Source organism: Lissotriton helveticus, chromosome 10 (genome assembly GCF_964261635.1).
Source record: "Lissotriton helveticus chromosome 10, aLisHel1.1, whole genome shotgun sequence".
In the NCBI taxonomy this organism is placed as follows: Eukaryota; Metazoa; Chordata; class Amphibia; order Caudata; family Salamandridae; genus Lissotriton; species Lissotriton helveticus.
Genome location: NC_136071.1, coordinates 562,326,112 through 562,353,945, shown reverse-complemented (window position 1 = coordinate 562,353,945; position 27,834 = coordinate 562,326,112). Strand labels below are relative to the sequence as shown.

The following is a 27,834-nucleotide window of genomic DNA, read 5'->3' as shown; positions in this document are numbered from 1 at the left end:
TCTTTAAAAGATGTTACCACGTAATAAGCCAGGGGATCAAGGAGCATTTGTCCAAACGGAGACAATCATTAATGATTCTCCTGGTGAAGCCCGTTTCTTCCTTGGCCCATATCGATCGCCAGGCTAGCAGGGGTCTTAGTCCAATGAGGTCTGTTAAATACTCCAACCTTACTTCCCGGTGTGTCAGCCCAGTAGAGGCAGATGTTTGGAGGCAGAGGAGTTTTTTTAGAAATGTATTTTCCTCTACTTGCAGATCCCCATGAGGACAGTGGCCCCAAACTCCAGAACCATAAAGAGCTACTGAAACACATCTATGACGATATATATGCAACATGTCATATACATGTCCACTACCCAGTTTGGAAGCAAATTTAAAAATGCTAAAGGCAGTTTTTCCCATCTTAGCTTTGACGTTAAAAATCTCCTGTGTCCACATGCCACTACTGCTAAAGGTAATGCCCAGGTAGCAGAATGTATCTACTACCTGAATTATTTGCTCTTCGATCTGGAAAGGTCTTAATTTCCTTACTTTTTTTCCACAGGAGATAATAAACGTTTTGGAATTATTGATCTTCAATTTCCTGCCCCTAATGAAATCTGAAAATCTATCCATAAGTCTCTGTAAGCCTAAAGGTGTTCTTGATAAAAGGACCGTATCGTCTGCATAGAGCAGCACAGGAATTGCTTGGCCCGCAGCTTGTGGTGCATCAGAATTAACCAATTTCAAGTCAGTGTCAATAGCATTGATAAAAAGGGAGAAAAGGAGAGGGGCAAGGACACAGCCTTGCCTGATACCAGACTTGACATCGATATTATTGGTGCATTCCCCCGCTTGACCAAAACGTATCCGAGCCGATAGCTTAGTGTACATTCTAGCCAAAAAGTGAATGATTGCGGCGGGGGCGCCCAAATCTAATAGGGTGGTCCACAGTAAAGCGTGGTCTACCAGGTCAAAGGCACTGGATAGGTCAGCAAAGCAGAGGAACAATGAACCCTGCTTCGCCCGTGTATATTTCCCTATAATAAGATCAAGGTGAATACACTGCCCAATGGTACCGAGGCCCTTACGGAACCCATATTGAGAATGCGCCAGGATACCATTAGCCTCTGCCCACTCCTCTAAGCGCACCAAAAGTACCCTGCTCATTATTTTCAGTGATGAGTCTAGGAGGGAGATAGGTCGATACTTTTTAGCCTCACTTCTATCTCCCTTCTTAAATATTGGGATAATTGTAGACTCACCCCAGGTTGAGGGGATGCTTTCCATAGTTGCCGCATTAAAAACCTTGGACAAAAAGGGGCCTCAGAGCAAAGGATCTGCTTTATACAGATCAATCGGTACCCCATCTGGCCCCGGGGCTTTCCCTCCCTTACTACTCTGGATAGCGATATCCACCTCTTGAACTGTAATATTAAGGGGTAGAGCTGGGCCACAGATATCGATCCCCCGGCCTAAGATGTCTCCACCCCCCGGGTCAAATATGCTGGAAAAGTGCAAAACCCAATGTTCCTCACTAACCTGAGCTGTTAGGACGGGGAAATCCTCTTGCTTAAGGAAGGGGCTATTCACAGTGTCCCAGAAGAGCTTACTGTTAGAGAGCTCTACCGCCTTAGCAAAGTTGTCCCAGGCTTCCTCGCAAAGTTCTTGCTTCCTACGTTTGAGGTGATCTTTGTAAATTGCCCTGAGATTAATAATAGTTCCCTTGTCCCTGGGACTTTTAGATAATGCCTTTTTCAATTCGCGTAGGGACTTAGTACAGGCCCCATTGAACCACCCTATGTTGTCCCTCTTTCTGTTGACCTTGGTGGATGTTAAAATTTGTTTGGTTAGCTCATTAATTTTTTTAAACCAGCAAGGATACAGACAGCACCTGCATAATCATCAAGGCAGCTGTCCAACACTTGGACACTGGCAGCCACAATTTTTATCAGGAGATTTTCCGAATTATCCCTACACCATTTAATCCTAGTGCCATTCGGCCTGCACGGGACTATGCTATCAACGATTATACGGGCAACAAGATTTTTTTTACCCCAGATAAAAAGAGACATAGTAATGCTGTTATGGTCACTAAGGACCATGTCTAGGACGATCGGTGTGTTACAAATGGGGATAATGCTCTCTGAAATCAACAAATGGTCGATTACAGTGGCAGAATTCCTGCCGGTAAAGGTCGGGACAGAGTTACCCTCGCTATCTTTTGCGGGCTGGGATATAACCAAATCATATTTAATCAAAAGTTAATTCAAAGCCTCTCTATACGGGCAGTGAATAAAATGAGCACAGTCCTCCCCTTTGTCCCCATTGAATCCACAAACATTCGAAAATGAGAAAGGACACATAGCAATGTTAAAATCCCCCCCCCCCAAATAATGACAAAAGGAGTACAATTGGACCCATATAAGTTATCAAGTGCAAGATCTAATGCATTAACTACTGAGGAGCTAGACGGATCAAACACATTATTATAATGATTGATCAGAAGGACATTACGGCCATCACTGTGCTGCAGCCAGAGCACTTGCGAATCAAACCCAATCTTTATGTAAGTTTTAACTAACACCGGGAGGTTTACAGAGAGTAATACCAGAAGGTCACCTTTAGCTCTGCCCATAGTAGAACTCTGGGCCGGGAGGTTAAAAGAAATATACCCATCAAAATGTATCTGTTCCGTTGACCAGGTCTCCTGTAGGCATAGTATGTCATAGTTGTTAACGAGCTCCCGCCAACCAAGAGACTCTTCTTTTCTACGCCAACCAGCAATATCCCAACTTACGAGGTTATACCCTTTATCATGGTTCCCCCCACCAGGGCTTAAAACCTCGCCCAAAGGCGTGCAAGGGACCCCAGGTAACGTTGGGGCCCCCTAGCCTAGAGTATGCATGCTACCTGGAGATGGGACGGAGTTGGGCTGGTAACTTATCCCTACAGGGTCTGCAGCCTTGGGTGCACACTCCACATGTTCATTCACCAATTGCTCAGCAGGCCCCACAGGGAAAGCATTGATCCCCTCATCAAGTACGCCTATAAATGATCTCGGAATGGCAGGGGGTAGTCAGTCAACTGCGTCTAAACAGCTAAATCGATTATTATCGCAAAAGGAGGGAGGGACGGGCACATGGCCTGATCTACCACAGAACCCCCTATTTCTTCCTCTACGATCCACCCTTACCCAATCATCAGTCCTTCTAGCATTAACCGTACAATTTGGGGGATAAAAGAAGGACAAGGGTCGTGTCTGGACGGTGGAATCAGATGACCTATTAGAACCAGCACATATATAGGAAACAGTTCTAGGGTCTCTAAAATTAACTGTAATACAATCACCATTTATTGATTTGGCTGTCTTACCCAACCAAGGTAACCTTCTTAACATTATAATTTCACTAGAAAAGTGGGCGGGCAGGGGTCTGTTCCAGTTCAGCCATCTAAAAACCTTATTTTTCAGGGAGCTATAGGTTTCTCTAGCCTCCTCCTCCAGAGGTGGAACGCCAGCCAGAACAACCATCAAACGATTAGCTTCAGGGGGTAGATCCGGTAGTAAGAGATTGTTAACTCTACACTCATTTTCTTGGGCAGGTGGGATAGGCTTACAGGTATCTTTGCTACTAATACAGGCATTTCCGTTGACATTAGGTAAGGGGTCAGTAGTCTGCTGGGGGGCTGCTGGCAAGTCGGAATAGGGCCTAGTTGACTCAGGTGTCTACTATCTGCAATTAGTGGTGTCCCCCCCCTTCTGGCAATCAGCGTTGCTAACAACAGCCGGCTTAATAGTCACACTTAAGTTTCCTCTTAAGTCAGATGTGACTTTCTCAATGTTGGCCAATCTAAGTTCGATTTGTTCCAGTTTGGCCTCTAGGCGGTATAATAAGGATTTAAAAAGGGCACCCAGACTTTCAATAGACAAATCGATGGGAGGCTGGGCCTGCAAGTGAGTACCAGAATCGGGTACAGTTAAATCAACAGTCCCATTTACAGTTTTTACCGGTACAACAGTGGGCCTAGCTGAGGAATTATTACCACTCTGATGTTTGGCTATTTTAGCTTTACTTCCATCTTTTTTATTGTACACACGTTTCCTTTTAGGAATTGCCCTTCCTTGCGCCCTTGTTCCAGCGTATTAGTAACAATTTCCACAGTAACAGTAGGATTAGTACCATGATTGTCAAGGAGCGAATTAATCTCAGGCAAAATGTGGTTGACCAAAATGTCCAAGTCCTGCGAATCGTGTTCATCCACTCGGCTAGAAACGTCCGTTTCCCCAGTACAAGTCACAAGTAAAGCTGGAACCAAGCTCCTATCAGGGGTTTTAACGTTTGCAATTGCTCCCAAAGAAGATCTCTTAGTAGTAGAGATTTCCTGCGATAATCGCTTTTCCAAAACAGAAATTTCAGTATCAATTAATGAATTAGCTCTGATTAAGAATTTCTCCATACCTCCTGCTATAGAGCCACCAGCCAGGGTTGATCTGCTCCTTAGCTCACGGCCAGACATGGTCCACGCAGTTGATCCTAAGTGGGCCGCAAGAGGAGGAAAAAAGATAACACCAAGGGAAAGGGCCCGGTCCGGTCCCGACCGGTCAGGAACGGGCTGAAACGGGCCCGCCCTTGGCCCGGGCTTCGCCCGCACGCGTCCCGCGTGCGCGGAAGGGGCAGGACTAAAATAGCGAAAGATGGGGGTGGGAAGAGGACCAGCTGCGGCTAATGACCCGCAGCACTGCTGGCTGGTCCTCGCAGTCCCGCAAACCTCAAGGTCCTAGGCGCCTCCTCCCGGTCCTGTGTACTCTCCCAACGAGGCACTACAAACACTGGCAGGTGAGCGGCACCCGCGGAGCGGGGGCCACGAGAGGTGGTGGTAGGGCGAGTAAAAAGGTCCAGGTACGCCCCAACAACTCCAGCAGTCAATCAAGCAGCACCAGGTATGCAGCAGAGGTGGGGAATTTTATCGGGCGAAGGACGGGGCGGGAAGAGGACCAGCTGCGGCTAATGACCCGCCGCGCTGCTGGCTGGTCCTCGCAGTCCCGCAAACCTCAAGGTCCTAGGCGCCTCCTCCCGGTCCCGTGTACTCTCCCAACGAGGCACTACAAACACTGGCAGGCGAGCGGCTCCCGCGGAGCGGGGGCCGCGAGAGGTGGTGGTAGGGCGAGCAAAAAGGTCCAGGTACGCCCCAACAACTCCAGCAGTCAATCAAGCAGCTGTGTGGAGTCTTTTTGTGGTATATTCATTGTGCTACTGTGTGTGTTGCACAAATACTTTACACATTGCCTTTGTACCAGAGGGTGAGTACAGGTTATCTTATTGTGTAACTAGCTTACCCTGACTAGAATGGTAGTTCCTGCCTGGCCTGGGTACATACCTCAGGCAACCAGGAACCCCAATTGTAACAGCGAGTAAATAGTACAGACAGTGCATTTATTCCCTCAGGAAATATATTTTGCTTCATTTAGAAACTCATTTAGGCCGGTGTTAGAACTTGGGTTATAGTTGGGGGGGGGGGGGGGTGAAACCCTACTCAAGCAACAACCACAATTCCTGTCAGTGCGAAACACAAGCAAACCCCAATTTAACATGTGCTCAACCTTCTGGTAGATTGGCACAAAGAAGTCAGTCTTGACTAATTTGTGATGTAGTTATTCAGCACTTCAAACAGTAATAAAGTGAAAATATATATATATATATATATATATATATATATATATATATATATATATGCCTAATTAGCCTGTCTGAAGCAAACCACGACCTACGAAGGTAATAATAATTTATAATTGAGCAAATGAACATTTGAACTTACTAAAAGGACAGATGACTCTCGCATTTAGGACCCAGTGTCCCAGCATGCACTATAAAGGTTTGCACTTTGCATACGCTCACTGAAGGGCGGTGAAATAAATTAATAAAACCGGAAACAACACGAAAAGAAATGCGAGCCTCAAATGTGTCAAATGCTGCCCAGGAAGAAGAGGTTTTCACCTTGAAACGCGTTGGCATACGAAATACTGAGTGAAGTGTTAAGGCAGACTGCATGACTAATGAGCGCCATCGAGTGATCTCCCAAGCTGCAAGGCCATTGTTTTACAATATATATATATATATATATATGACCGCTCCAACAGTCCCTCCCCGCAATGTACGGGAAATAGGAAGCAGCACTCCAAATAGGTTTACACAATGTTTTAATCTCAACAAAGCGCTTTCGGCACTCGGCCTTCCTCAGTAATGAGACGGTGAAACCTTCCCGCCAGCATTCATTTAAACGTTACGTTGCGTGCATACACATAAACATCAAGAGAGGACTGCACCATACATCGGCGTCCGCCATCTTGGAATGGGTTATTTTTCTCTGTATATACAAAAACATTTTAAGCGCAAATAGCTCATTCTGTTCATATGCAAGAATAAACATTCAAATGCAAAGCTCCATTATAGCTACGATCATTAATCAAGCCCTGGATGGGCATAAACCATTCCATATGTCCTCGCTTTATCTCGCCCTGGATTAGCTATAATGGAGCTTTGCATTTGAATGTTTATTCTTGCATATGAACAGAATGAGCTATTTGCGCTTAAAATGTTTTTGTATATACAGAGAAAAATAACCCATTCCAAGATGGCGGACGCCGATGTATGGTGCAGTCCTCTCTTGATGTTTATGTGTATGCACGCAACGTAACGTTTAAATGAATGCTGGCGGGAAGGTTTCACCGTCTCATTACTGAGGAAGGCCGAGTGCCGAAAGCGCTTTGTTGAGATTAAAACATTGTGTAAACCTATTTGGAGTGCTGCTTCCTATTTCCCGTACATTGCGGGGAGGGACTGTTGGAGCGGTCATTGTTGTCGGGTGCACCCCCGACTGGCAGGCACCCGCCTTGGAGTGCAACAGGCTGGTGCGAGTGGAGCGTTGATATATATATATATATATATATATATATATATATATATATATACAGCGCTTAACTCCAACAACTTCCAACCTGCAATGCTGGCGGCGAAGAGGGAGACTCAAACCACCACAGCTCTTCAGGCGAAGTTTCTTTTATTTCAACACAGCCTGCAACGACGCGTTTCGGGCTACCGTAGCCCTTGATCACATATATATATGCAATTTAAAAGATTTAAGTAAAACAGTGACTAGAAGCATAAAAAAACCAACTATGGTTATCTGGTCACAAGTTGAGGCTGACAGGGATGGAGTGCAAGCCAGACACAGGGACCAAGTTAGGCTCACTGATGAAAGTACCTTAAATCCTGGTTTGTGGTGTTGTGAGATCTCACGTTGAGGATGCGTCACGCAGCGGTGGTTCTGACTCCTGCATCATCATCAAGGGTGCCGTTGACGAGGTGGCTGCATCGAAGCTGATTGCACACCAGTGGTTCCAAAGAAGCTGTGGGTTTTCCATACAAGGGCCGGCATCAGGGACATGTTTGGATGCAGTGGTTTCAAAATGACTGCGAGGAGATGCATTGCACTTGATTGTTTCTTCTCACTGGACCACAGCTGGGCTGGCAGAGCACCTTCAAATCCACTTTCAAGAGTCCCAGACTAATGTGGCACCACTAGGGGGGTTAGACTCACAGGAGAAAGAGTCCAGGTGCTGGATCCAAGTGGTTGGAGCTATTTCTGTCCCTGAAGCTCTGATCAGGATGCAAGTCAACTACCTTGCAGTCACTCTGGTGGTCCCGGGTTCAACATGCAGGTCCAGTTCTTTCACTCAGAGTAGAGCAGCAGAGTAGCAGAGCAGCAGTTCTTTCTACAGATCAGCACAGCAGTCCTTCTGAGTCATCCACAAGTTTAGAGTTATGCTGAAGAGTTGGGTCTGGGGTCCAATATTATACCTGGCGCCAGCTTTGAAGTAGGAGAAGGTTCTGGAGGTTTTCATCCCAGAGGTGTTTGGAATTTCCTGCCTCCCTGCCCTGGCCACAGTTTGTCTGGGGTCACAAAAGAATAGTGCCAAACCCTTTGTGAGTGTGACCAGGCAGAGGCTTTGTGATATGCAAGTGTGGTAAATGACAGCTCCTCTGCCTCATCAAGTCAGAGTTGGCCCAACCTGCCAACATCTATTTCCACATTGTCTCGCTGTCTGGGAGGAATACACAAAGGCCAACTGCCAGCAACACTTTGTCATGTGACCCAGGATACAGGCTGTATGCACCAAATGGTTGGGACAAGAAAATGGCAACTTTCTAAAAAAAAAATTTAACTTTATTAAAGTGCCATTTGAGATTTGTGACTTAAAATCATGAAGCCATTAAAGGGAGCTTTAAATTACAATTCTTTAGACACCAAACTTGATATTTCAACCTGCTCCTAATTGAAAACTATCACTTATTAAATGTAATAAGTTACCCCAATGTTATCCAATGCTAGAGGCAGACCTTGTTGTAATGAGAAAGCAAATTTAAGAGTTTTCCACTACGAGCACATGTAAAAGTTAAATCTCCAATGTTTAGAATACACTGTATCCTGCCCTGTGGACTGTTTAGGGCCTTCCCTAGGGGTGACGTATATTTTTTATTAAAGTAAAGTTCTGGCCTAGCAAAAGGTTTATTCTGCCAGGTTGAAATGACAGCTTTAACTGCTTGCTCACACTGCAAAGGCAGGCTTGGTACCTGTTTAAAGGGCTACTTAAGTAAATGGCACAATAAGTGCCGCAGACCCACCAGTAGCATTTAATTTACAGGCCCCGGGGTCATGTAGTGCCACTTTACTAGGGACTTATAAGTAAACTTGGGTGTAAGCCAATTTCCCCATGTTTAAGGGAGTGAGCACAAGTACTTTAGCACTGGTTATCAGTAGTAAGTGCGCAGTCATAAAAGACAACAAAAACAGGTTCAGAAAACAGGAGGGTGTGGGCAAAGAGTTTGAGGATGACCCTGCAGAAAGGGCTAAGTTCAACAGCAGGAATTACGCATTACAACATCTTCAACCTGACCATTTAAATTGGTGTTAGCACAAGTAATTTTAGATTGTTCTGGTGTAATATATTACAGAATATTCATTGCAAAATTAAAATTCACTTTCCATTAATAACAATCATATATGTATACTGATAAATGAAGAAATGTATGCATCAAAATTCAAGATAGATCAGCAAATACCTTTGTGAATACGGCTATATATAGATTGGGAAGCAGCCAGCTGGCAGATTGGAGGATATTATCTCATGAGTGATAATGATAAATACTTTAATTTGATTTGTTATTAAGAACATTGTTCTAAATACATTGATTTCTGTTCTCATGTATATATACCTATATAATGAATGCAGAAATCTGCAAAAATGTACACTACATTTTAGTAGCTTGTCAGGATGGTTTAAAAGGGATGGATTGAATCAACATGGTATTCTCTAAAGACTGTTTTAACCTTGAAAGTATATTGGAGACTGTCATGCCACAAGGACGAATTGTGATAAATTGTCATCTCTGACTACCTGCCACCTGAAAACCTAAATATATATTATCCTCATCTATCTTCTTTTTTACATCATTTTTCATTCCAATTGACTTCATAAAAGTATCTGTAGACACAGTGATACAAATAATCTGCCAAAAATCCTTAATGGATGAATAATATGGAAAATATTTTCATGGGATTCATTTAACATCAAATACTTTTTGTACTATATGCCCTTGTCAACAGTATAAACACTGCAAGCAATTGTGTATAAATGATAAAAAAAACTACAGTTAAGAATAAGCTAATAGCTACTGGCCACAAACACTAACATTACTTATCATTTTTCAACGTTGACATTCATTGTCACATTAATCTCCACAGTTACGAAGGGCACTGTGGTACTAGGTTACAGAACATTCAGCATTTGAAGTTCTGTAACAAAGTATTGATGCACAGCCTTGTAACCAGTGCATCATCACTGGAATGTAGTGTTGAAGATTCTAGAGGGGCAGGTAGTGAGAAAAGAAGATTGATGCTGATACCAGTCCTGTCTGTGGATGGGGTCTCTGTTAGGACAGTGGGTTGGGTCTCTGTTTATCTGTAACTTAATAAAGAAGCTAACCACATCAAGAGTTGTCCTGGCAGTCTTTTATCGTAATGGGCACCCTTCCAGTACAAAAACTATACTTTAACCCTTTTCTCATTTTGTGTATGTGCTGTACAGTGAAGCTCACATGGAAAGTAGAAAATATGTGAAGAGTTTTACAACTTCCTCCACCCCAGTGCCTGCCTCAAAGAGGCATACATTGTTAATGGAAATACCTGCATACAAATCAAGGGATTTGCATCAACACCGATGGGTGGTTGCATGGGAATATCTATGTACCAGTCATGGAACGCCCCCTAGATCCAAAGAAGCACAGATCATTACTTTGCGCTAATTTACACAACTTTCCAACACAAATCAGGACTTGCTTTAGAAAGTAAATCCTAATACAACGACAACAACTTCACAACCCTGATCGATAACCTCGCCAACCTCGGACTGAAGCAACTGATCACAACGCCCACCCACTCCGCCGGCCACGCGCTTGACCCCGTCTTCTCCTTAAGCCTGTAAGTCCCCGTCAGCCACACCACTGAATTCCTCTGGACCGACCACTGCTGCATCCACTTCGCCTTCCAGAAACCCACCACACACAACTGCTGGAGCAAAATCACCGAAGACCAACTACACGCAAACCTCACTCTCAGCCCACCCACCGAACCCTCCAACACCGACGCCACTGCCCACAGCCTCAGAGGCTGGATCGTGGACTGCGCCAACACCCTTGCCCCACTGAAGACACCCCCCACAGAGACAACAGCAGGAGGGCCAGCTGGTTCACCCCAGAACTCCTAGCCTCCAAGCAAGCCTGCCGGAAACTAGAGAAGAAATGGCACAGTGAACAAACTCTGGACAGCCACGCAGTGCACAAGGACACCATCCGCAACCACCACCACCTCATCAGGGCGGCCAAGAGGACCTCCTTCAAAGACCGCCTCGACAACAATGCACACAATAGCATGGAGCTCTTCAAAATTGTGAAGGAACTCTCCAACCCCAGCTCCAACACCAAAGACATCCCACCATCGCAAGTCCTGTGCGACTCCCTCGTCACATTCTTTCACCGCAAGATAGTAGACATCCACAACAGCTTCAACACCCAGACAGCCCCAACAGACAGCAACACAACAGACCCTCCGCACACCATCGACCACGACCCCCTGCTAGCCTGGGCCAGCGTGAGCATTGATGACACCATCAAGAGCATGCGCACAATCCACTCCGGCTCTCCGTCATACCCATTCCCGCACCAAGTCTTCAACAGAGCAAGCAGCTCCATTGCACCCCACCTGCGCTAATCATCAATCTCTCCCTCGAGAACGCGACCTTCCAGGAGATCTGGAAACATGCCGAGATCAACACCCTACTCAAAAAACCTAAGGCAGACCCAAGAGACCTCAAGAACTTCCGGCCCATCTCTCTGATCCCCTTCCCGGCCAAGGTCATCGAGAAAACCGTCAACAGACAGCTAACCCAATACCTCGAAGAAAACAGAATCCTGGACCCTCCCCAGTCAGGGTTCCGCAGCAACCACAGCACCGAGACTGCCCTCATCGCCGCCACCGACGACATCAGGACCCTGTTGGACACCGGCGAGACTGCAGCACTCATCCTCCTAGACCTCTCTGCTGCCTTCGACACCGTCTGCCACCGCACACTATGTGCATGCCTCCACGCCAGAGGGATCCGAGATAATGCTCTGGATTGGACCACCTCCTTCCTCTCTGGCAGAACCCAGAGCGTCCGCCTCGCCCATTCTGTTCCAAAGCCTCCAAGATCATCTGCGGCGTACCCCAAGGATCCTCCCTCAGCCGGACGCTGTTCAACATTTACATGGCCCCGCTCACACACGTAGCCCGACAGCATGACCTCAACTTAATCTCCTATGCCGACGACACTCAGATGATCCTCTCCCTCACCAAAGACCTCATCACCACCAAATCCAACCTCCAAGAAGGAATGAAGGCCGTCGCCGACTGGATGAAGACCAGCTGTCTGAAGCTGAACTCAGACAAGACAGAGGACGACTCCTGGTGGCCGACGGCACTGGGGGCAGCCCCGACACCCACCGACCACGCACGCAACCTGGGAATCATTCTCGACTCAACGCTCTCAATGACCAAGCAAGTAAACGCCGTCTCCTCCTCCTGCTTCAACACCCCCCGCATGCTCCGCAAGATCTACAGATGGATCCCGACAGATACAAGAAAGACAGTCACCCAGGCCCTCGTCAGCAGCAGACTCGACTATGGAAATGCCCTATACCCGGGAGCCCCGACCAAGCTCATCAAAGGACTACAACGCATCCAAAGCGCCTCGGCACGACTGATCCTCGACGAACCACGCCACGGCCACATCACCCCCACCTGAGAAACCTGCACTGGCTCCACGTCAACAAGAGGATATCCTTCAATCTCCTCACCCTCACACACAAGGCACTCCACAAGACCGGCCCAGCCTACCTCAACAGACGGCTCTCCTTCTACATCCCCAACCGCCAGCTACAGTCCGCCGACCTCTCACTCGCCACCGTCCCGCGCATCCGAAGAACAACCACCGGTGGGAGATCCTTCTTCCACCTCGCCGCCAAGACATGGAACACCCTCCCACTGAGCCTACAACAGACCCAAGACCTGCTGACCTTCAGGAGGATACTCAAGACCTGCCTGTTCGATCAGTACCACCCACCCCCCCGCCGCCTTGAGACCCTTACGGGTATGTAGTGCGCTTTACAAATGAATGATTGATTGATTGAATACAACATTTTTTACTTGGTTTGTGTCACTTTTCTGATGCAAGCCTGATGCAAAGTGTAAGTAAAGCAGTGCATTGGTCTCTAGATTGCCTTCTTTCATGTGAGGATATGTGAATTCCCCCTTCACAGCATTGGGCTGGAAGGGCAGAGATTATGTTCTTCTTTGTACATGCCAGGCCCTGTTTGTTGAGAAACATGAATACCACTGGTGAACTACTAGAGTGCCAGCAGTATTCAGCTACCATAACCTCCCTATTTTTTCAAAATTGTTGGAGAGACATATTCACTCTGCCCTCACCTTCTTCACCGAAGAAAACTGTCTTCTCCATCCCTCGCAATCTGGGTTTAGGGCCGGCTTCTCTACCGAAACCGCCCTACTAGGAGTTACCGAAAACATCAGGAGACTCCTGGACGAAGGCCAGACAGTCGCACTCATTTTACTAGACTTGAGTGCGGCTTTCGACACCATCTCCCACGCCAAACTGCTGGCCACCCTGGGGAGAAATGGCATCAGGGGCGATGCACTAAAATGGATTGAGTCCTTCTTGTCACAGAGAACCTTCCAAATCACATCCCCAATAGCCTGCTCGGATAAAATGAGCGCCCCCCATGGAGTACCACAGGGCTCCATCCTAAGCCCTCTGTTTTTTAATCTCTACCTCCGGCCCTTGGCTGATCTAGCGGATGAATCTGGCCTCACCCTCATGACATACGCTGATGATTCTCAAATCATCTTCTCCCTGTCAGAAGCAAACCCACTTTTTCCATCTCGCCTTAATCAAGGTCTCCAAAACATCTTCAGCTGGATGTCCGCACACCAGCTGAAACTCAATGGAGACAAGACCGAGGTCCTCCTTTTGGGGAAAAACAAAGACCTCTGGAACGCTTCTCACTGGCCCTCTGAGCTCGGTTCCATCCCTACTCCTGCTACTCAAGTTAGAAATCTGGGAGTCATCATCGATAACACCTTGTCCATGAAGCAGCAGGCAAACAGAGTGGTAGGCCTCTGCTTCACCATCCTAAAATGGCTAAGGAAGATCCTTTGGATGTTGCCCCTCGACACCCAAAAGTCCGTAGTCAATGCACTTATTACATCAAGGATTGACTACGGCAACATTCTCTACTTGGGCTCAAACAAAGCTGTCATTAACCGATTACAAGTGGTCCAGAATTCAGCGGCTAGGCTACTCTGTAATATCCCAAAAACCTCCAGTGTGTCCAGCCACCTAAAAGACCTACATTGGCTCAGGGTGGAAAGCCGTATTAGGTTCAAAGCCCTGAGCTATATGTTTAGGATCAAATCTGGTACCGCCCCTAAATATCTCCAAACCCTCGCCACTCCCTACACTCCGGCGAGAGCACTACGCTCTCAAAATGCTGCAAACTTTTCCATCCCAAAGTTCAAATTTGCAAGAATGGGAGGTAGATCCTTTGCTGTCATAGGGCCCACACTTTGGAACAAACTCCCCCCCCATATCCGGAAAGAAGACAGGTATAACATCTTCAGAAAACAGCTAAAGACCTGGCTCTTCCAGAAATAATCCACCATCATTTACCTTCCTTCATAAACTTGCTTAAATTCTGTCATCGGTGCCGGGAAACCCTTGTTGGGTAGCTGCGCGCCATACAAATGCAAAAAATAAAATAAAAATAAATAAATAAAAATAAATAATCAAAATGTGTTGCTCAATGGTCTGTGTTAAAAACTTCCACAGCTGAGAAGTTAAACCTCATGCAATAAGTCTTAGTAAAATAAACTAGACAATTTTTCAGCTGGGGAAGGTCGAGTAATTTAAGAACTAATTAGATTTTTGCCTTCACAACAATATACATGAGTGAAATTAGTGGAGTCTTATATGACAGTCAACATGTAATGACCAGATTGTGGTCACTACTGTGTTCGAGGACATATCTTTCTTTGGGAAGGAGCCACTCCATACCATCTTGTAGATAGTGAAAGAACCACCTGCAATCTCACTGTAACACTGGCAAAACTCCACTATTACTTCAGAACCACTGATCTAATCGCCAATATTGCTGCATGCCCCAGCATAGGTTGATCACTTCACATAATCCCTGCCCTCCAAACATACTCTCCTTCTTTGGAAGAGAATAATACAGAAAATGGGGCTATTATGAAATACGTGCAACAGTGATTTTCTTTTCAAGGCATCAGTGACCTTTTCTTGCGTTATCTATATGACAAATGCAATGACACCTTTGGAAAAGGTGAGCCAAAGCAGATCAGTAGCAGAGAAAGACAGACAGCCAATATCAGTTGACCTCTGAAGAGACGGTGGCTTCCCTTGTTGGATTAGCTAAATTTTGAATGCACTTGCCTTGGTTTGGTTCTCAGCAGCTTTTCTATGTGCTTCAATGGGTTTCCATGTTGTTGAAGATGTTGTGAAAATTGGAACCAAATGCTAAGAGATGGTTATACCTCAGACACAAATATTAAAGGTTGCTACAAGGTTACAAGTAGATAAAATGGCAGGTATTGTCGCGAGAAAAGGGGTGGTCTTTCATCTCTCTCTATGTCAAATATGTAAATATTTGAAAAGCAAGGGTAAAAGTAATGTCCCCTAAACATGGCTCCAGCGTTATAGACTTATGAGTTAGTTAGAAGAGAAATTAGGTTCACTTACACCAGAAAATGTAGTTCTTTTGGAGGCAGTTAGCTAATTCTTCACAAATAATGCATTTTTGTACAGCTGTGTTAATTCTGGAGTTTCATGCCCTATAGAAATTTTTTTAAGTTTATACTAATCAGTTGGAACAGCAACATTTCTATATATCAAAACGGAGGACTACTTACTTGAGTTTGATATGCTTCCGACATGGGACCGTGTTTCTCACACATGTCCCTGTCAAATAGTCCACATTTTCAACAATCACAAAAGGATTTTCTTCCAAGGTGACAATGCTCAAATGGTTGTAATCAGGGTCTGTGTCCGCAAAAGAACTAAACCTTGGCCACACTGGGTACCTCATATTCAGGCTCTTGTTCTCCCATTTTCCCACCTGTAAGATAAAGACACACTGGTGAACTAGGCTTAATGTATATATTTCAATATTTCAAGTTATAGACATTTTCCTTGGTTCGGATACATACAATTTAGGGGAGGGGAGTGGACCTTAATAAAGGGAGGCTTTGTCAAAGATGGCTTTTTGCACCCCTTGTTAAATACTTTTGTTGGATTATTTGCATCCGTTAACAGTCAATCGCCTGAATATGACCCCAGCAACAGACTATTAACCTCTACAAGCATTGACTGACTAACGGGTAACATATAAAACTGTCATAGATGTTGAAAACCTATCCACAGTTAAACTACTTTTCAAATGAAGAATTGAAAGCATAAGAAAACAAAATCTTACTACAGCAATTTCTGGAGAAGGTCCTACTTTGATTAAAGGCAAAAATAGATGTTAAAGCAAACGCAAGAAAATGATGGACGGAGCGCTGAAACTTTTCAGACACTCACCCCGTCACAGATCTGGGTAGAATCCATCATCGTTCTTTAGCTCACTTCGCCACCCCAGTTCAGACAAAGCCATATGCAAATCAGTCTTGACACTGTGCATCATGGGAACAGTCCAGTCCGAACTGCCAAGCCATGTCTTCCCTGGACCAGAAACAAGCATCCTGGGACTGGTTTCGGGGTAACACCCCTCATCAGCCAGGCTAGTTTGAATCCAGTGGCAAAGTGAGCAGGGGATCTACGTCTGGGCATACCCTGCCAACTTAGGGCAAACAAAGCAAACACAAGGAGATGATGGATGGAGCACTGAAACTTTTCAGACACTCACCCCCAGTCACAGATCTAGGTTGAATCCATCATCGTTCTTTAGCTCACTTCCCCACCCCTGTTCAGACATAGCTAAATGCAAATCAGTCTTGACCTTGTGCATCATGGGAACATTCTAGTCCGAACTGCCAAGCCATGTCTTCCCTGGACCAGAAACAAGCATCCTGGGACCGGTTTCGGGGTAGCTCTCCTCATCAGCCAGGCTAGCTTGAATCCAGTGGCAAAGTGAGCAGGGGATCTACGTCTGGGCATACCCTGCCAATTTAGGGCGAACAAAGCGAACACAAGGAGATGATGGACGGAGCGCTGCAACTTTTCAGACACTCACCCCCAGTCACAGACCTGGGTTGAATCCATCATCGTTCTTTAGCTCACTTCAAAATTGATATTACCCTTGGGAAAATTCCCGTGGTCATATTTTCCCTTTTAATATTAAAAATTCCCAAATAAAGATGTTTGTGTTCGGAGTCTGTATTGTGAACCATACACAGCCTCAGGATATAACTTCTTTCCTATAATGCTCCTATTTGGCATGCGGAGTTAGGCACATGACCTTCTCAAGAGGGGTGCATAAGTGAACACTCTCCAATACATTTTAGGAAGAAATTTGAATAAACAGTGCATTTTCCGGCAATTTTTATAAAAAATAAATTTGCTTGCTGGCAATCAGTTACTCATAAAATAAACCAATTTTAAGATCTGTCTCAGAAATGTATTCCTGTGCAGAATCAATTACGTTTATTATGGATTGGAAAAATGTGTCTGGTAATTGAAAAGCTTTTCGGATAACTGTTGGCTTTGAAAGTGGCAAATAAAACCAGATCATCAAAGCAGATGAACACTGGAGTCGTACTACATTGGAAATTGCACCTCCCTGAAACACTGTGTGCAAACAGAAACGTGTCTCTGCATAATTCAATCCCAGGCATAAGAAAACAAGTTTCTAAATAGTGTGTTAGGAAGTACAATATCTTGCACAATTCATCTATATATGTGAACCAACTATCTGAATTACCCTTCCAGAGCATATATTATGAAAATGGGATTTCTTATATTTTCTGGCATAGTAAAATTGGCCAATATGCAGCTAAATTATTCTCTGTCATTAATGCTATATTCTGTTTTGACCTGGAAAGGTAAACTCCATTTGCGACTTCACTACGATGCTTAAAACTCAAGAACAGGCATCAAGAACTAGACACCCCTTTAGATGTCCCCTTTAGATGTCCTGTACTGAGCAAAAGGTTCAAAACTAGGGCCCAGATTCACAAAGGTTTAGCTTCTGGTTAGCGTTACTTTTTTAACGCTAAACCGATGCAAAGCATGTTTGGCGATAAAAAAACCCATGCAAATTGGTATTTGCATTGGTTTATATAGAAAAGTAACGCAAAGCTGCGCAAAATGCTGCTTTGCATACATTTGCATCAAGGGGGCGTTACCTGGGATGTACATGGGCGTTCCTATGTAACCACCCATGATGTTTGATGTTAAACCCTATGGACTAACATTAGTAGACAGGGTTTAGCGCCAAAAATTAACACCGCTGAAAAGCAGCAGTGAAATGGAGAAATGTTTTGATTTCTCCTTTCTTTCCTACTTTGCATGCGTGCTGAACTGTGCAACACACATAAAAGGTAAGGAAAAGGTTTTAAACTTGTCTAGCCATAGTATTTTTATGGTAGATTCAGGCACGCACTCTAGCAGTATGTATTGCGCTAAGGTGTGAGCCTGGCAAACAGCAGCCATAATCAGTGTCAGTACTAGGGAGAGGGGAGGAGAGTATCATACCTCTGTAAATATGGCACTCTCCTGCCCTGTCACCCAATGCAGCGCAGCATTTGTGGCTGCTGTGCTGTGTTCCGTGATTCTTTAAGAATCTGGGCCTAGGCCTCCAAACCGGGCATAATATTCAACATTATTTTATTTGATGTTAAGAATACTTAATCTAAATAACTTTATTACAAAGTGACTAGAAATAGTGTAAACAAACATTGGTCTGGTATTGGCCACAAGCCATTTGGCTTTGTCAATTCTTTCCTAATTTTGTCATGTTTTAGCAAACCTTTATTATTGCGAACGCTACCAAGCCATCATGAATCTAAAAAAAAGCCTAAAAGCTGAAATATGTTTTTCATTTTAAAAAGTGGACATTGCCACAGTAGACCCTGTAATTTATGGGAACTACTTTGAGTTGTTGTGCTCCTTGTGAAAGGATGGAATGCTGTCACTTACAGTTAGGTCAGTCAATGGCTGAAAAGGGCTACACTCTGTATACTGTAGTGGTCAGAAGAATGACATAACAGACCAATGGACGGAGAGGACTGGCTGAAAGCCCCTATAAGTGCATTAGAAATAATATTTTTGAAAAATTAGTATGTCTTGGCAAAACCAGACTTAAAAATTAGTACTATTCTGTAGCTAAAAGTAACAAGACTCGTCATGATCGTATACGAGCAAGATTAAGTGATATTATAAATGACTTTAATTATTTCTTCCTAATTAAGATTGAGCACATGGAAAGGGGGGAGTGACGAGACATACCTGGGAGAAAAAGTTTAGCGATTTGGCCAGAGCATTAAGAGAAAAAAGAGAGGGTAAATAAAAAAAGGGTAGGCAATGAAAACATATTAAAACTATTAATGCACTAAAATTATAACTGACATATAAAGGAAGTTAACAAACATAGGTGACGGAAATATAGACCAAGTTTATAAAGCCGATTTGTGGTCACAGAACAATTTTTCTGACAATATACTAACCCCTGTTGCAGTTATTCTGCCCATACACAGAACTATGCTCAGGAAAACAGGACCTCAGTGTATAGGGGTTGTACCTTCCTACCACCTTAGTACCCAAAATCCCAAAACCGACTAGCTATAGTGTCTCATTCGTTCTCCTATTTAATCACGAAGCTACAAATGATTAGACTACCCAGAACACAACACTCACGACTCTCTCAAGAATCGCGGTAGCAAGACATACCCTTTCCTTCATTCACTCATACTTGTCCACAATAAGGATTGTCAGAGTCACTGTATAGTTCAAAATGCTTATTTTAACTATTGTGCTCTATAATGCAGTATACGAGCCACTACCAGCAGCAAAATGCATAAACCTAAAACAGTTAGCATTGTTACAATACCATAGAATGTAAAGAGGGATGTCGTCATATACAGAGAGTGGAAAAAGAACTATAAGGCCTAATCACCCTCCCCTTGGTAAATTGAAGTTTATTACATAAAGGAAGAGCTCTGGGCTTTGTCAGCAGACCCCATACCTTAGAGCCTAGATGGAAGGTTTCCATCATAGGGTGAATGTATGACATTGTTCTGCATTCTGTCCATCAATTGTTGTTTTTGCATTTGTCACCCCGAGTGTGATGGGTATGCTCAGACGTGAGTCCCATGCTCTCCACACCACTGGAGTCAAGCTATCCAGGCTGATGAAGGCTGATAGCCAGAAACCGGTCCTTGGATGCTTGATTCCGGTCCATGAAAGACATGGCTTGGCAGTTCGAGCTGGACTGTTCCCATGAGGCACAGGGTCAAGGCTGATTTGCATATGGCCATGTCTGACCTGGGGTGGTGTGGAGTGCAAAAAAAGATTGATTTAGGCCCAGATCTCTGTACTGGGGTGAATGTATGACATTGTTCTGCATTCTGTCCATCAATTGTTGTTTTTGCATTTGTCACCCCGAGTGGGATGGGTATGCTCAGACGTGAGTCCCATGCTCTCCACACCACTGGAGTCAAGCTATCCAGGCTGATGAAGGCTGATAGCCAGAAACCGGTCCTTGGATGCTTGATTCCGGTCCATGAAAGGCATGGCTTGGCAGTTCGGGCTGGACTGTTCCCATGAGGCACAGGGTCAAGGCTGATTTGCATATGGCCATGTCTGACCTGGGGTGTGTGGAGTGCAAAAAAACGAGGGATTTAGGCCCAGATCTCTGTACTGGGGTGAATGTATGACATTGCTCTGCGTTCTGTCCATCAATTGTTGTTTTTGCATTTGTCACCCCGAGTGGGATGGGTATGCTCAGACGTGAGTCCCATGCTCTCCACACCACTGGAGTCAAGCTATCCAGGCTGATGAAGGCTGATAGCCAGAAACCGGTCCTTGGATGCTTGATTCCGGTCGAATGAAAGACATGGCTTGGCAGTTCAGGTTGGACTGTTCCCATGAGGCACAGGGTGAAGGCTGATTTGCATATGGCCATGTCTGACCTGGGGTGGTGTGGAGTGCAAAAAAACGATGGATTTAGGCCCAGATCTCTGTACTGGGGTGAATGTATGACATTGTTCTGCATTCTGTCCATCAATTGTTGTTTTTGCATTAGTCACCCCGAGTGGGATGGGTATGCTCAGAAGTGAGTCCCATGCTCTCCACACCACTTGAGTCAACCTATCCAGGCTGATGAAGGCTGATAGCCAGAAACCGGTCCTTGGATGCTTGATTCCGGTCCATGAAAGACATGGCTTGGCAGCTCGGGCTGGACTGTTCCCACGAGGCACAGGGTCAAGGCTGATTTGCATATGGCCATGTCTGACCTGGGGAGGTGTGGAGTGCAGAAAAAAGATGGATTTAGGCCCAGATCTCTGTACTGGGGTGAATGTATGACATTGTTCTGCATTCTGTCCATCAATTGTTGTTTTTGCATTTGTCACCCCGAGTGGGATGGGTATGCTCAGACGTGAGTCCCATGCTCTCCACACCACTGGAGTCAAGCTATCCAGGCTGATGAAGGCTGATAGCCAGAAACCGGTCCTTGGATGCTTGATTCCGGTCCATGAAAGACATGGCTTGGCAGTTCGGGCTGGACTGTTCCCATGAGGCACAGGGTCAAGGCTGATTTGCATATGCCCATGTCTGACCTGGGGTGGTGTGGAGTGCAAAAAAACGATGGATTTAGGCCCAGATCTCTGTGCTGGGGTGAATGTATGACATTGTTCTGCATTCTGTCCATCAATTGTTGTTTTTGCATTTGTCACCCCGAGTGGGATGGGTATGCTCAGACGTGAGTCCCATGCTCTCCACACCACTGGAGGCAAGCTATCCAGGCTGATGAAGGCTGATAGCCAGAAACTGGTCCTTGGATGCTTGATTCCGGTCCATGAAAGACATGGCTTGGCAGTTCGGGCTGGACTGTTCCCATGAGGCACAGGGTCAAGGCTGATTTGCATATGGCCATGTCTGACCTGGGGTGGTGTGGAGTGCAAAAAAACGATGGATTTAGGCCCAGATCTCTGTACTGGGGTGAATGTATGACATTGTTCTGCATTCTGTCAATCAATTGTTGTTTTTGCATTTGTCACCCCGAGTGGGATGGGTATGCTCAGAAGTGAGACCAATGCTCTCCACACCACTGGAGTCAAGCTATCCAGGCTGATGAAGGCTGATAGCCAGAAACCGGTCCTTGGATGCTTGATTCCGGTCCATGAAAGACATGGCTTGGCAGTTCGGGCTGGACTGTTCCCACGAGGCACAGGGTCAAGGCTGATTTGCATATTGCCATGTCTGACCTGGGGTGGTGTGGAGTGTAAAAAAACGATGGATTTAGGCCCAGATCTCTGTACTGGGGTGAATGTATGACATTGTTCTGCATTCTGTCCATCAATTGTTGTTTTTGCATTTGTCACCCCGAGTGGGATGGGTATGCTCAGACGTGAGTCCCATGCTCTCCACACCACTGAAGTCAAGCTATCCAGGCTGATGAAGGCTGATAGCCAGAAACCGGTCCTTGGATGCTTGATTCCGGTCCATGAAAGACATGGCTTGGCAGTTCGGGCTGGACTGTTCCCATGAGGCACAGGGTCAAGGATGATTTGCATATGCCCATGTCTGACCTGGGGTGGTGTGGAGTGCAAAAAAACGATGGATTTAGGCCCACATCTCTGCACTGGGGTGAATGTATGACATTGTTCTGCATTCTGTCCATCAATTGTTGTTTTTGCATTTGTCACCCCGAGTGGGATGGGTATGCTCAGACGTGAGTCCCATGCTCTCCACACCACTGGAGTCAAGCTATCCAGGCTGATGAAGGCTGATAGCCAGAAACCGGTCCTTGGATGCTTGATTCCGGTCCATGAAAGACATGGCTTGGCAGTTCGGGCTGGACTGTTCCCATGAGGCACAGGGTCAAGGCTGATTTGCATATGGCCATGTCTGACCTGGGGTGGTGTGGAGTGCAAAAAAAGATTGATTTAGGCCCAGATCTCTGTACTGGGGTGAATGTATGACATTGTTCTGCATTCTGTCCATCAATTGTTGTTTTTGCATTTGTCACCCCGAGTGGGATGGGTATGCTCAGACGTGAGTCCCATGCTCTCCACACCACTGGAGTCAAGCTATCCAGGCTGATGAAGGCTGATAGCCAGAAACCGGTCCTTGGATGCTTGATTCTGGTCCATGAAAGGCATGGCTTGGCAGTTCGGGCTGGACTGTTCCCATGAGGCACAGGGTCAAGGCTGATTTGCATATGGCCATGTCTGACCTGGGGTGTGTGGAGTGCAAAAAAACGAGGGATTTAGGCCCAGATCTCTGTACTGGGGTGAATGTATGACATTGTTCTGCGTTCTGTCCATCAATTGTTGTTTTTGCATTTGTCACCCCGAGTGGGATGGGTATGCTCAGACGTGAGTCCCATGCTCTCCACACCACTGGAGTCAAGCTATCCAGGCTGATGAAGGCTGATAGCCAGAAACCGGTCCTTGGATGCTTGATTCCGGTCCATGAAAGACATGGCTTGGCAGTTCGGGTTGGACTGTTCCCATGAGGCACAGGGTGAAGGCTGATTTGCATATGGCCATGTCTGACCTGGGGTGGTGTGGAGTGCAAAAAAACGATGCATTTAGGCCCAGATCTCTGTACTGGGGTGAATGTATGACATTGTTCTGCATTCTGTCCATCAATTGTTGTTTTTGCATTTGTCACCCCGAGTGGGATGGGTGTGCTCAGAAGTGAGTCCCATGCTCTCCACACCACTTGAGTCAACCTATCCAGGCTGATGAAGGCTGATAGCCAGAAACCGGTCCTTGGATGCTTGATTCCGGTCCATGAAAGACATGGCTTGGCAGTTCGGGCTGGACTGTTCCCACGAGGCACAGGGTCAAGGCTGATTTGCATATGGCCATGTCTGACCTGGGGAGGTGTGGAGTGCAGAAAAACGATGGATTTAGGCCCAGATCTCTGTACTGGGATGAATGTATGACATTGTTCTGCATTCTGTCCATCAATTGCTGTTTTTGCATTTATCACCCCGAGTGGGATGGGTATGCTCAGAAGTGAGTCCCATGCTCTCCACACCACTTGAGTCAACCTATCCAGGCTGATGAAGGCTGATAGCCAGAAACCGGTCCTTGGATGCTTGATTCCGGTCCATGAAAGACATGGCTTGGCAGTTCGGGCAGGACTGTTCCCACGAGGCACAGGGTCAAGGCTGATTTGCATATGGCCATGTCTGACCTGGGGAGGTGTGGAGTGCAGAAAAACGATGGATTTAGGCCCAGATCTCTGTACTGGGGTGAATGTATGACATTGTTCTGCATTCTGTCCATCAATTGTTGTTTTTGCATTTGTCACCCCGAGTGGGATGGGTATGCTCAGACGTGAGTCCCATGCTCTCCACACCACTGGAGTCAAGCTATCCAGGCTGATGAAGGCTGATAGCCAGAAACCGGTCCTTGGATGCTTGATTCCGGTCCATGAAAGACATGGCTTGGCAGTTCGGGCTGGACTGTTCCCATGAGGCACAGGGTCAAGGCTGATTTGCATATGCCCATGTCTGACCTGGGGTGGTGTGGAGTGCAAAAAAACGATGGATTCAGGACCAGATCTCTGTGCTGGGGTGAATGTATGACATTGTTCTGCATTCTGTCCATCAATTGTTGTTTTTGCATTTGTCACCCCGAGTGGGATGGGTATGCTCAGACGTGAGTCCCATGCTCTCCACACCACTGGAGGCAAGCTATCCAGGCTGATGAAGGCTGATAGCCAGAAACTGGTCTTTGGATGCTTGATTCCGGTCCATGAAAGACATGGCTTGGCAGTTCGGGCTGGACTGTTCCCATGAGGCACAGGGTCAAGGCTGATTTGCATATGGCCATGTCTGACCTGGGGTGGTGTGGAGTGCAAAAAAATGATGGATTTAGGCCCAGATCTCTGTACTGGGGTGAATGTATGACATTGTTCTGCATTCTGTCCATCAATTGTTGTTTTTGTATTTGTCACCCCGAGTGGGATGGGTATGCTCAGAAGTGAGACCAATGCTCTCCACACCACTGGAGTCAAGCTATCCAGGCTGATGAAGGCTGATAGCCAGAAACCGGTCCTTGGATGCTTGATTCCGGTCCATGAAAGACATGGCTTGGCAGTTCGGGCTGGACTGTTCCCACGAGGCACAGGGTCAAGGCTGATTTGCATATTGCCATGTCTGACCTGGAGTGGTGTGGAGTGTAAAAAAACGATGGATTTCGGCCCAGATCTCTGTACTGGGGTGAATGTATGACATTGTTCTGCATTCTGTCCATCAATTGTTGTTTTTGCATTTGTCACCCCGAGTGGGATGGGTATGCTCAGACGTGAGTCCCATGCTCTCCACACCACTGAAGTCAAGCTATCCAGGCTGATGAAGGCTGATAGCCAGAAACCGGTCCTTGAATGCTTGATTCCGGTCCATGAAAGACATGGCTTGGCAGTTCGGGCTGGACTGTTCCCATGAGGCACAGGGTCAAGGATGATTTGCATATGCCCATGTCTGACCTGGGGTGGTGTGGAGTGCAAAAAAACGATGGATTTAGGCCCACATCTCTGCACTGGGGTGAATGTATGACATTGTTCTGCATTCTGTCCATCAATTGTTGTTTTTGCATTTGTCACCCCGAGTGGGATGGGTATGCTCAGACGTGAGTCCCATGCTCTCCACACCACTGGAGTCAAGCTATCCAGGCTGATGAAGGCTGATAGCCAGAAACCGGTCCTTGGATGCTTGATTCCGGTCCATGAAAGACATGGCTTGGCAGTTCGGGCTGGACTGTTCCCATGAGGCACAGGGTCAAGGCTGATTTGCATATGGCCATATCTGACCTGGGGTGGTGTGGAGTGCAAAAAACGATGGATTTAGGCCCAGATCTCTGTACTGGGGTGAATGTATGACATTGTTCTGCATTCTGTCCATCAATTGTTGTTTTTGCATTTGTCCACCCCGAGTGGGATGGGCATGCTCAGATATGAGTCCCATGCTCTTCACACCACTGGAGTCAAGCTATCCAGGCTGATGAAGGCTGATAGCCAGAAACCGGTCCTTGGATGCTTGATTCCGGTTCATGAAAGACATGGCTTGGCAGTTCGGGCTGGACTGTTCCCATGAGGCACAGGGTCAAGGCTGATTTGCATATGGCCATGTCTGACCTGGGGTGGTGTGGAGTGCAAAAAAACGATGGATTTAGGCCCAGATCTCTGTACTGGGGTGAATGTATGACATTGTTCTGCATTCTGTCCATCAATTGTTGTTTTTGCATTTGTCACCCCGAGTGGGATGGGTATGCTCAGACGTGAGTCCCATGCTCTCCACACCACTGGAGTCAAGCTATCCAGGCTGATGAAGGTTGATAGCCAGAAACCGGTCCTTGGATGCTTGATTCCGATCCATGAAAGACATGGCTTGGCAGTTCGGGCTGGACTGTTCCCATGAGGCACAGGGTGGAGGCTGATTTGCATATGGCCATGTCTGACCTGGGGGGGGGTGTGGGGTGCAAAAAAACAATGGATTTAGGCCCAGATCTCTGTACTGGGGTGAATGTATGACATTGTTCTGCATTCTGTCCAACAATTGTTGTTTTTACATCATAGGAACAGCATAGCTCTTCTCCAAGGAAAGGTCTCTCCAAGTGTGTGTGAACAACATGGATCCCCCTGCTATCAAATCACGATTCTCCAGCAGTGCAGCTGTGTTTAGCATGTTTTGTCTAGGTGCTAGGGACTGACCAGAACAGAATAACAAGGGGTATGTTTATCGACCTTGCACATCGTGTTCATACTAAACTCCAGGAATAAGCAGAGAATGCAGAAAGCAAACAGAGTCTTGCAAAATAAAGTCATGTAGTAATGTGCACAAAAGCAGCATCATGGCAGCAGAGTTCATGCTAACTTAGCGATGTCAAGAATAACCCTAACGGCCATAAAACACCCCATCTGCGATTCGGAGACTCTCCAAATTACCAAATGGGTTTTCAAAATCTTTTCCAATTGTAATTAGAAAGGGGCTGAACATTTTGTGATATCAGCTACTGGTATAAAGGTTGGATTGCAAAATAATAGACAAGTCGAGAAAAAAGTGTGAAGCATGCGCCCACTTTTTGCAACCTCTCTGTTAGTACATCTTTCCTTAGTAAGCAACAAAAGAAAGTTTGAAAATAAGCAAAAGCAGACTTGAAAAAATGCTTAAGACTGGTGAGCGAGCAAGTAGGGACAACAAGAAAATACTTATTCATAGTGGTTAAGTTGGATTAACAAAAGCATGGATTAAATATTTTGTGACCTTAAAGATAATCATGCACTGGCAAAGCCAATAAGACGCCAAGTATGAACAAAACATTTAGGAAATACAATAAAAAGTGGACCTTCGAGCATACAATATCAATATGTAAACAACCAGATATTGTTGAGTATCAAAAAGACATGTTTTATTTATACAAGCAATATTTTTTATATATATTATTTTATCTTTTTGTTCAAGTTTAAATGAAAAATATCATAAAAGCAATTTTCACAATGTATGCAATGTAATTATGCTTAATTCTACATCAACGACTTTGTGAGTCCATGATCCCTACTATAAATGTTCAGGCATAATCCCTCATTCATGCAGTGCCTATTTCTACACAATATTCTGGGTGAGAATATCATACAAGGTTTGTATACAATTTCTTTTAAAACATGAACTATACAATGGAGTCACTTCAATTCATCTTCTGATACATGGTTTCAATATTAAAGAACATTCATATTTGCCATGGCTGAAGAACTTTGTGTCCTACGCGCGTTTCGGCGTCACACCTTCATCAGGTAGCCATGTAGGTTATGAGACCTTGTCAGATACGAAGAGTCATCTACCTTTAGGGATAAGTAATGATAATTGTGGTGCTGGGATAATCAGTGCACCCGTAAATAGTGTATCTGAATGCACTCATCAATTTAGGGACCGTGAGTCGATACACTATCTTTTGGATGTATGCGGAAGTCCATAGGTATACCGCTATCACTGATG

General features: G+C 45.6%; 1 protein-coding gene across 1 annotated transcript in view; it reads right to left on the bottom strand.

The window, feature by feature from the left end:
* GRIN2A (glutamate ionotropic receptor NMDA type subunit 2A) overlaps nucleotides 1-27,834 on the bottom strand; it is a 1,523,775-nt gene that overhangs the window by 419,611 nt on the left and 1,076,330 nt on the right. The window contains exon 4 of the mRNA XM_078663104.1: nucleotides 15,578-15,783. Coding sequence (XP_078519230.1) covers nucleotides 15,578-15,783 — 206 coding nt within the window. The remainder of the gene's footprint in view (nucleotides 1-15,577; nucleotides 15,784-27,834) is intronic.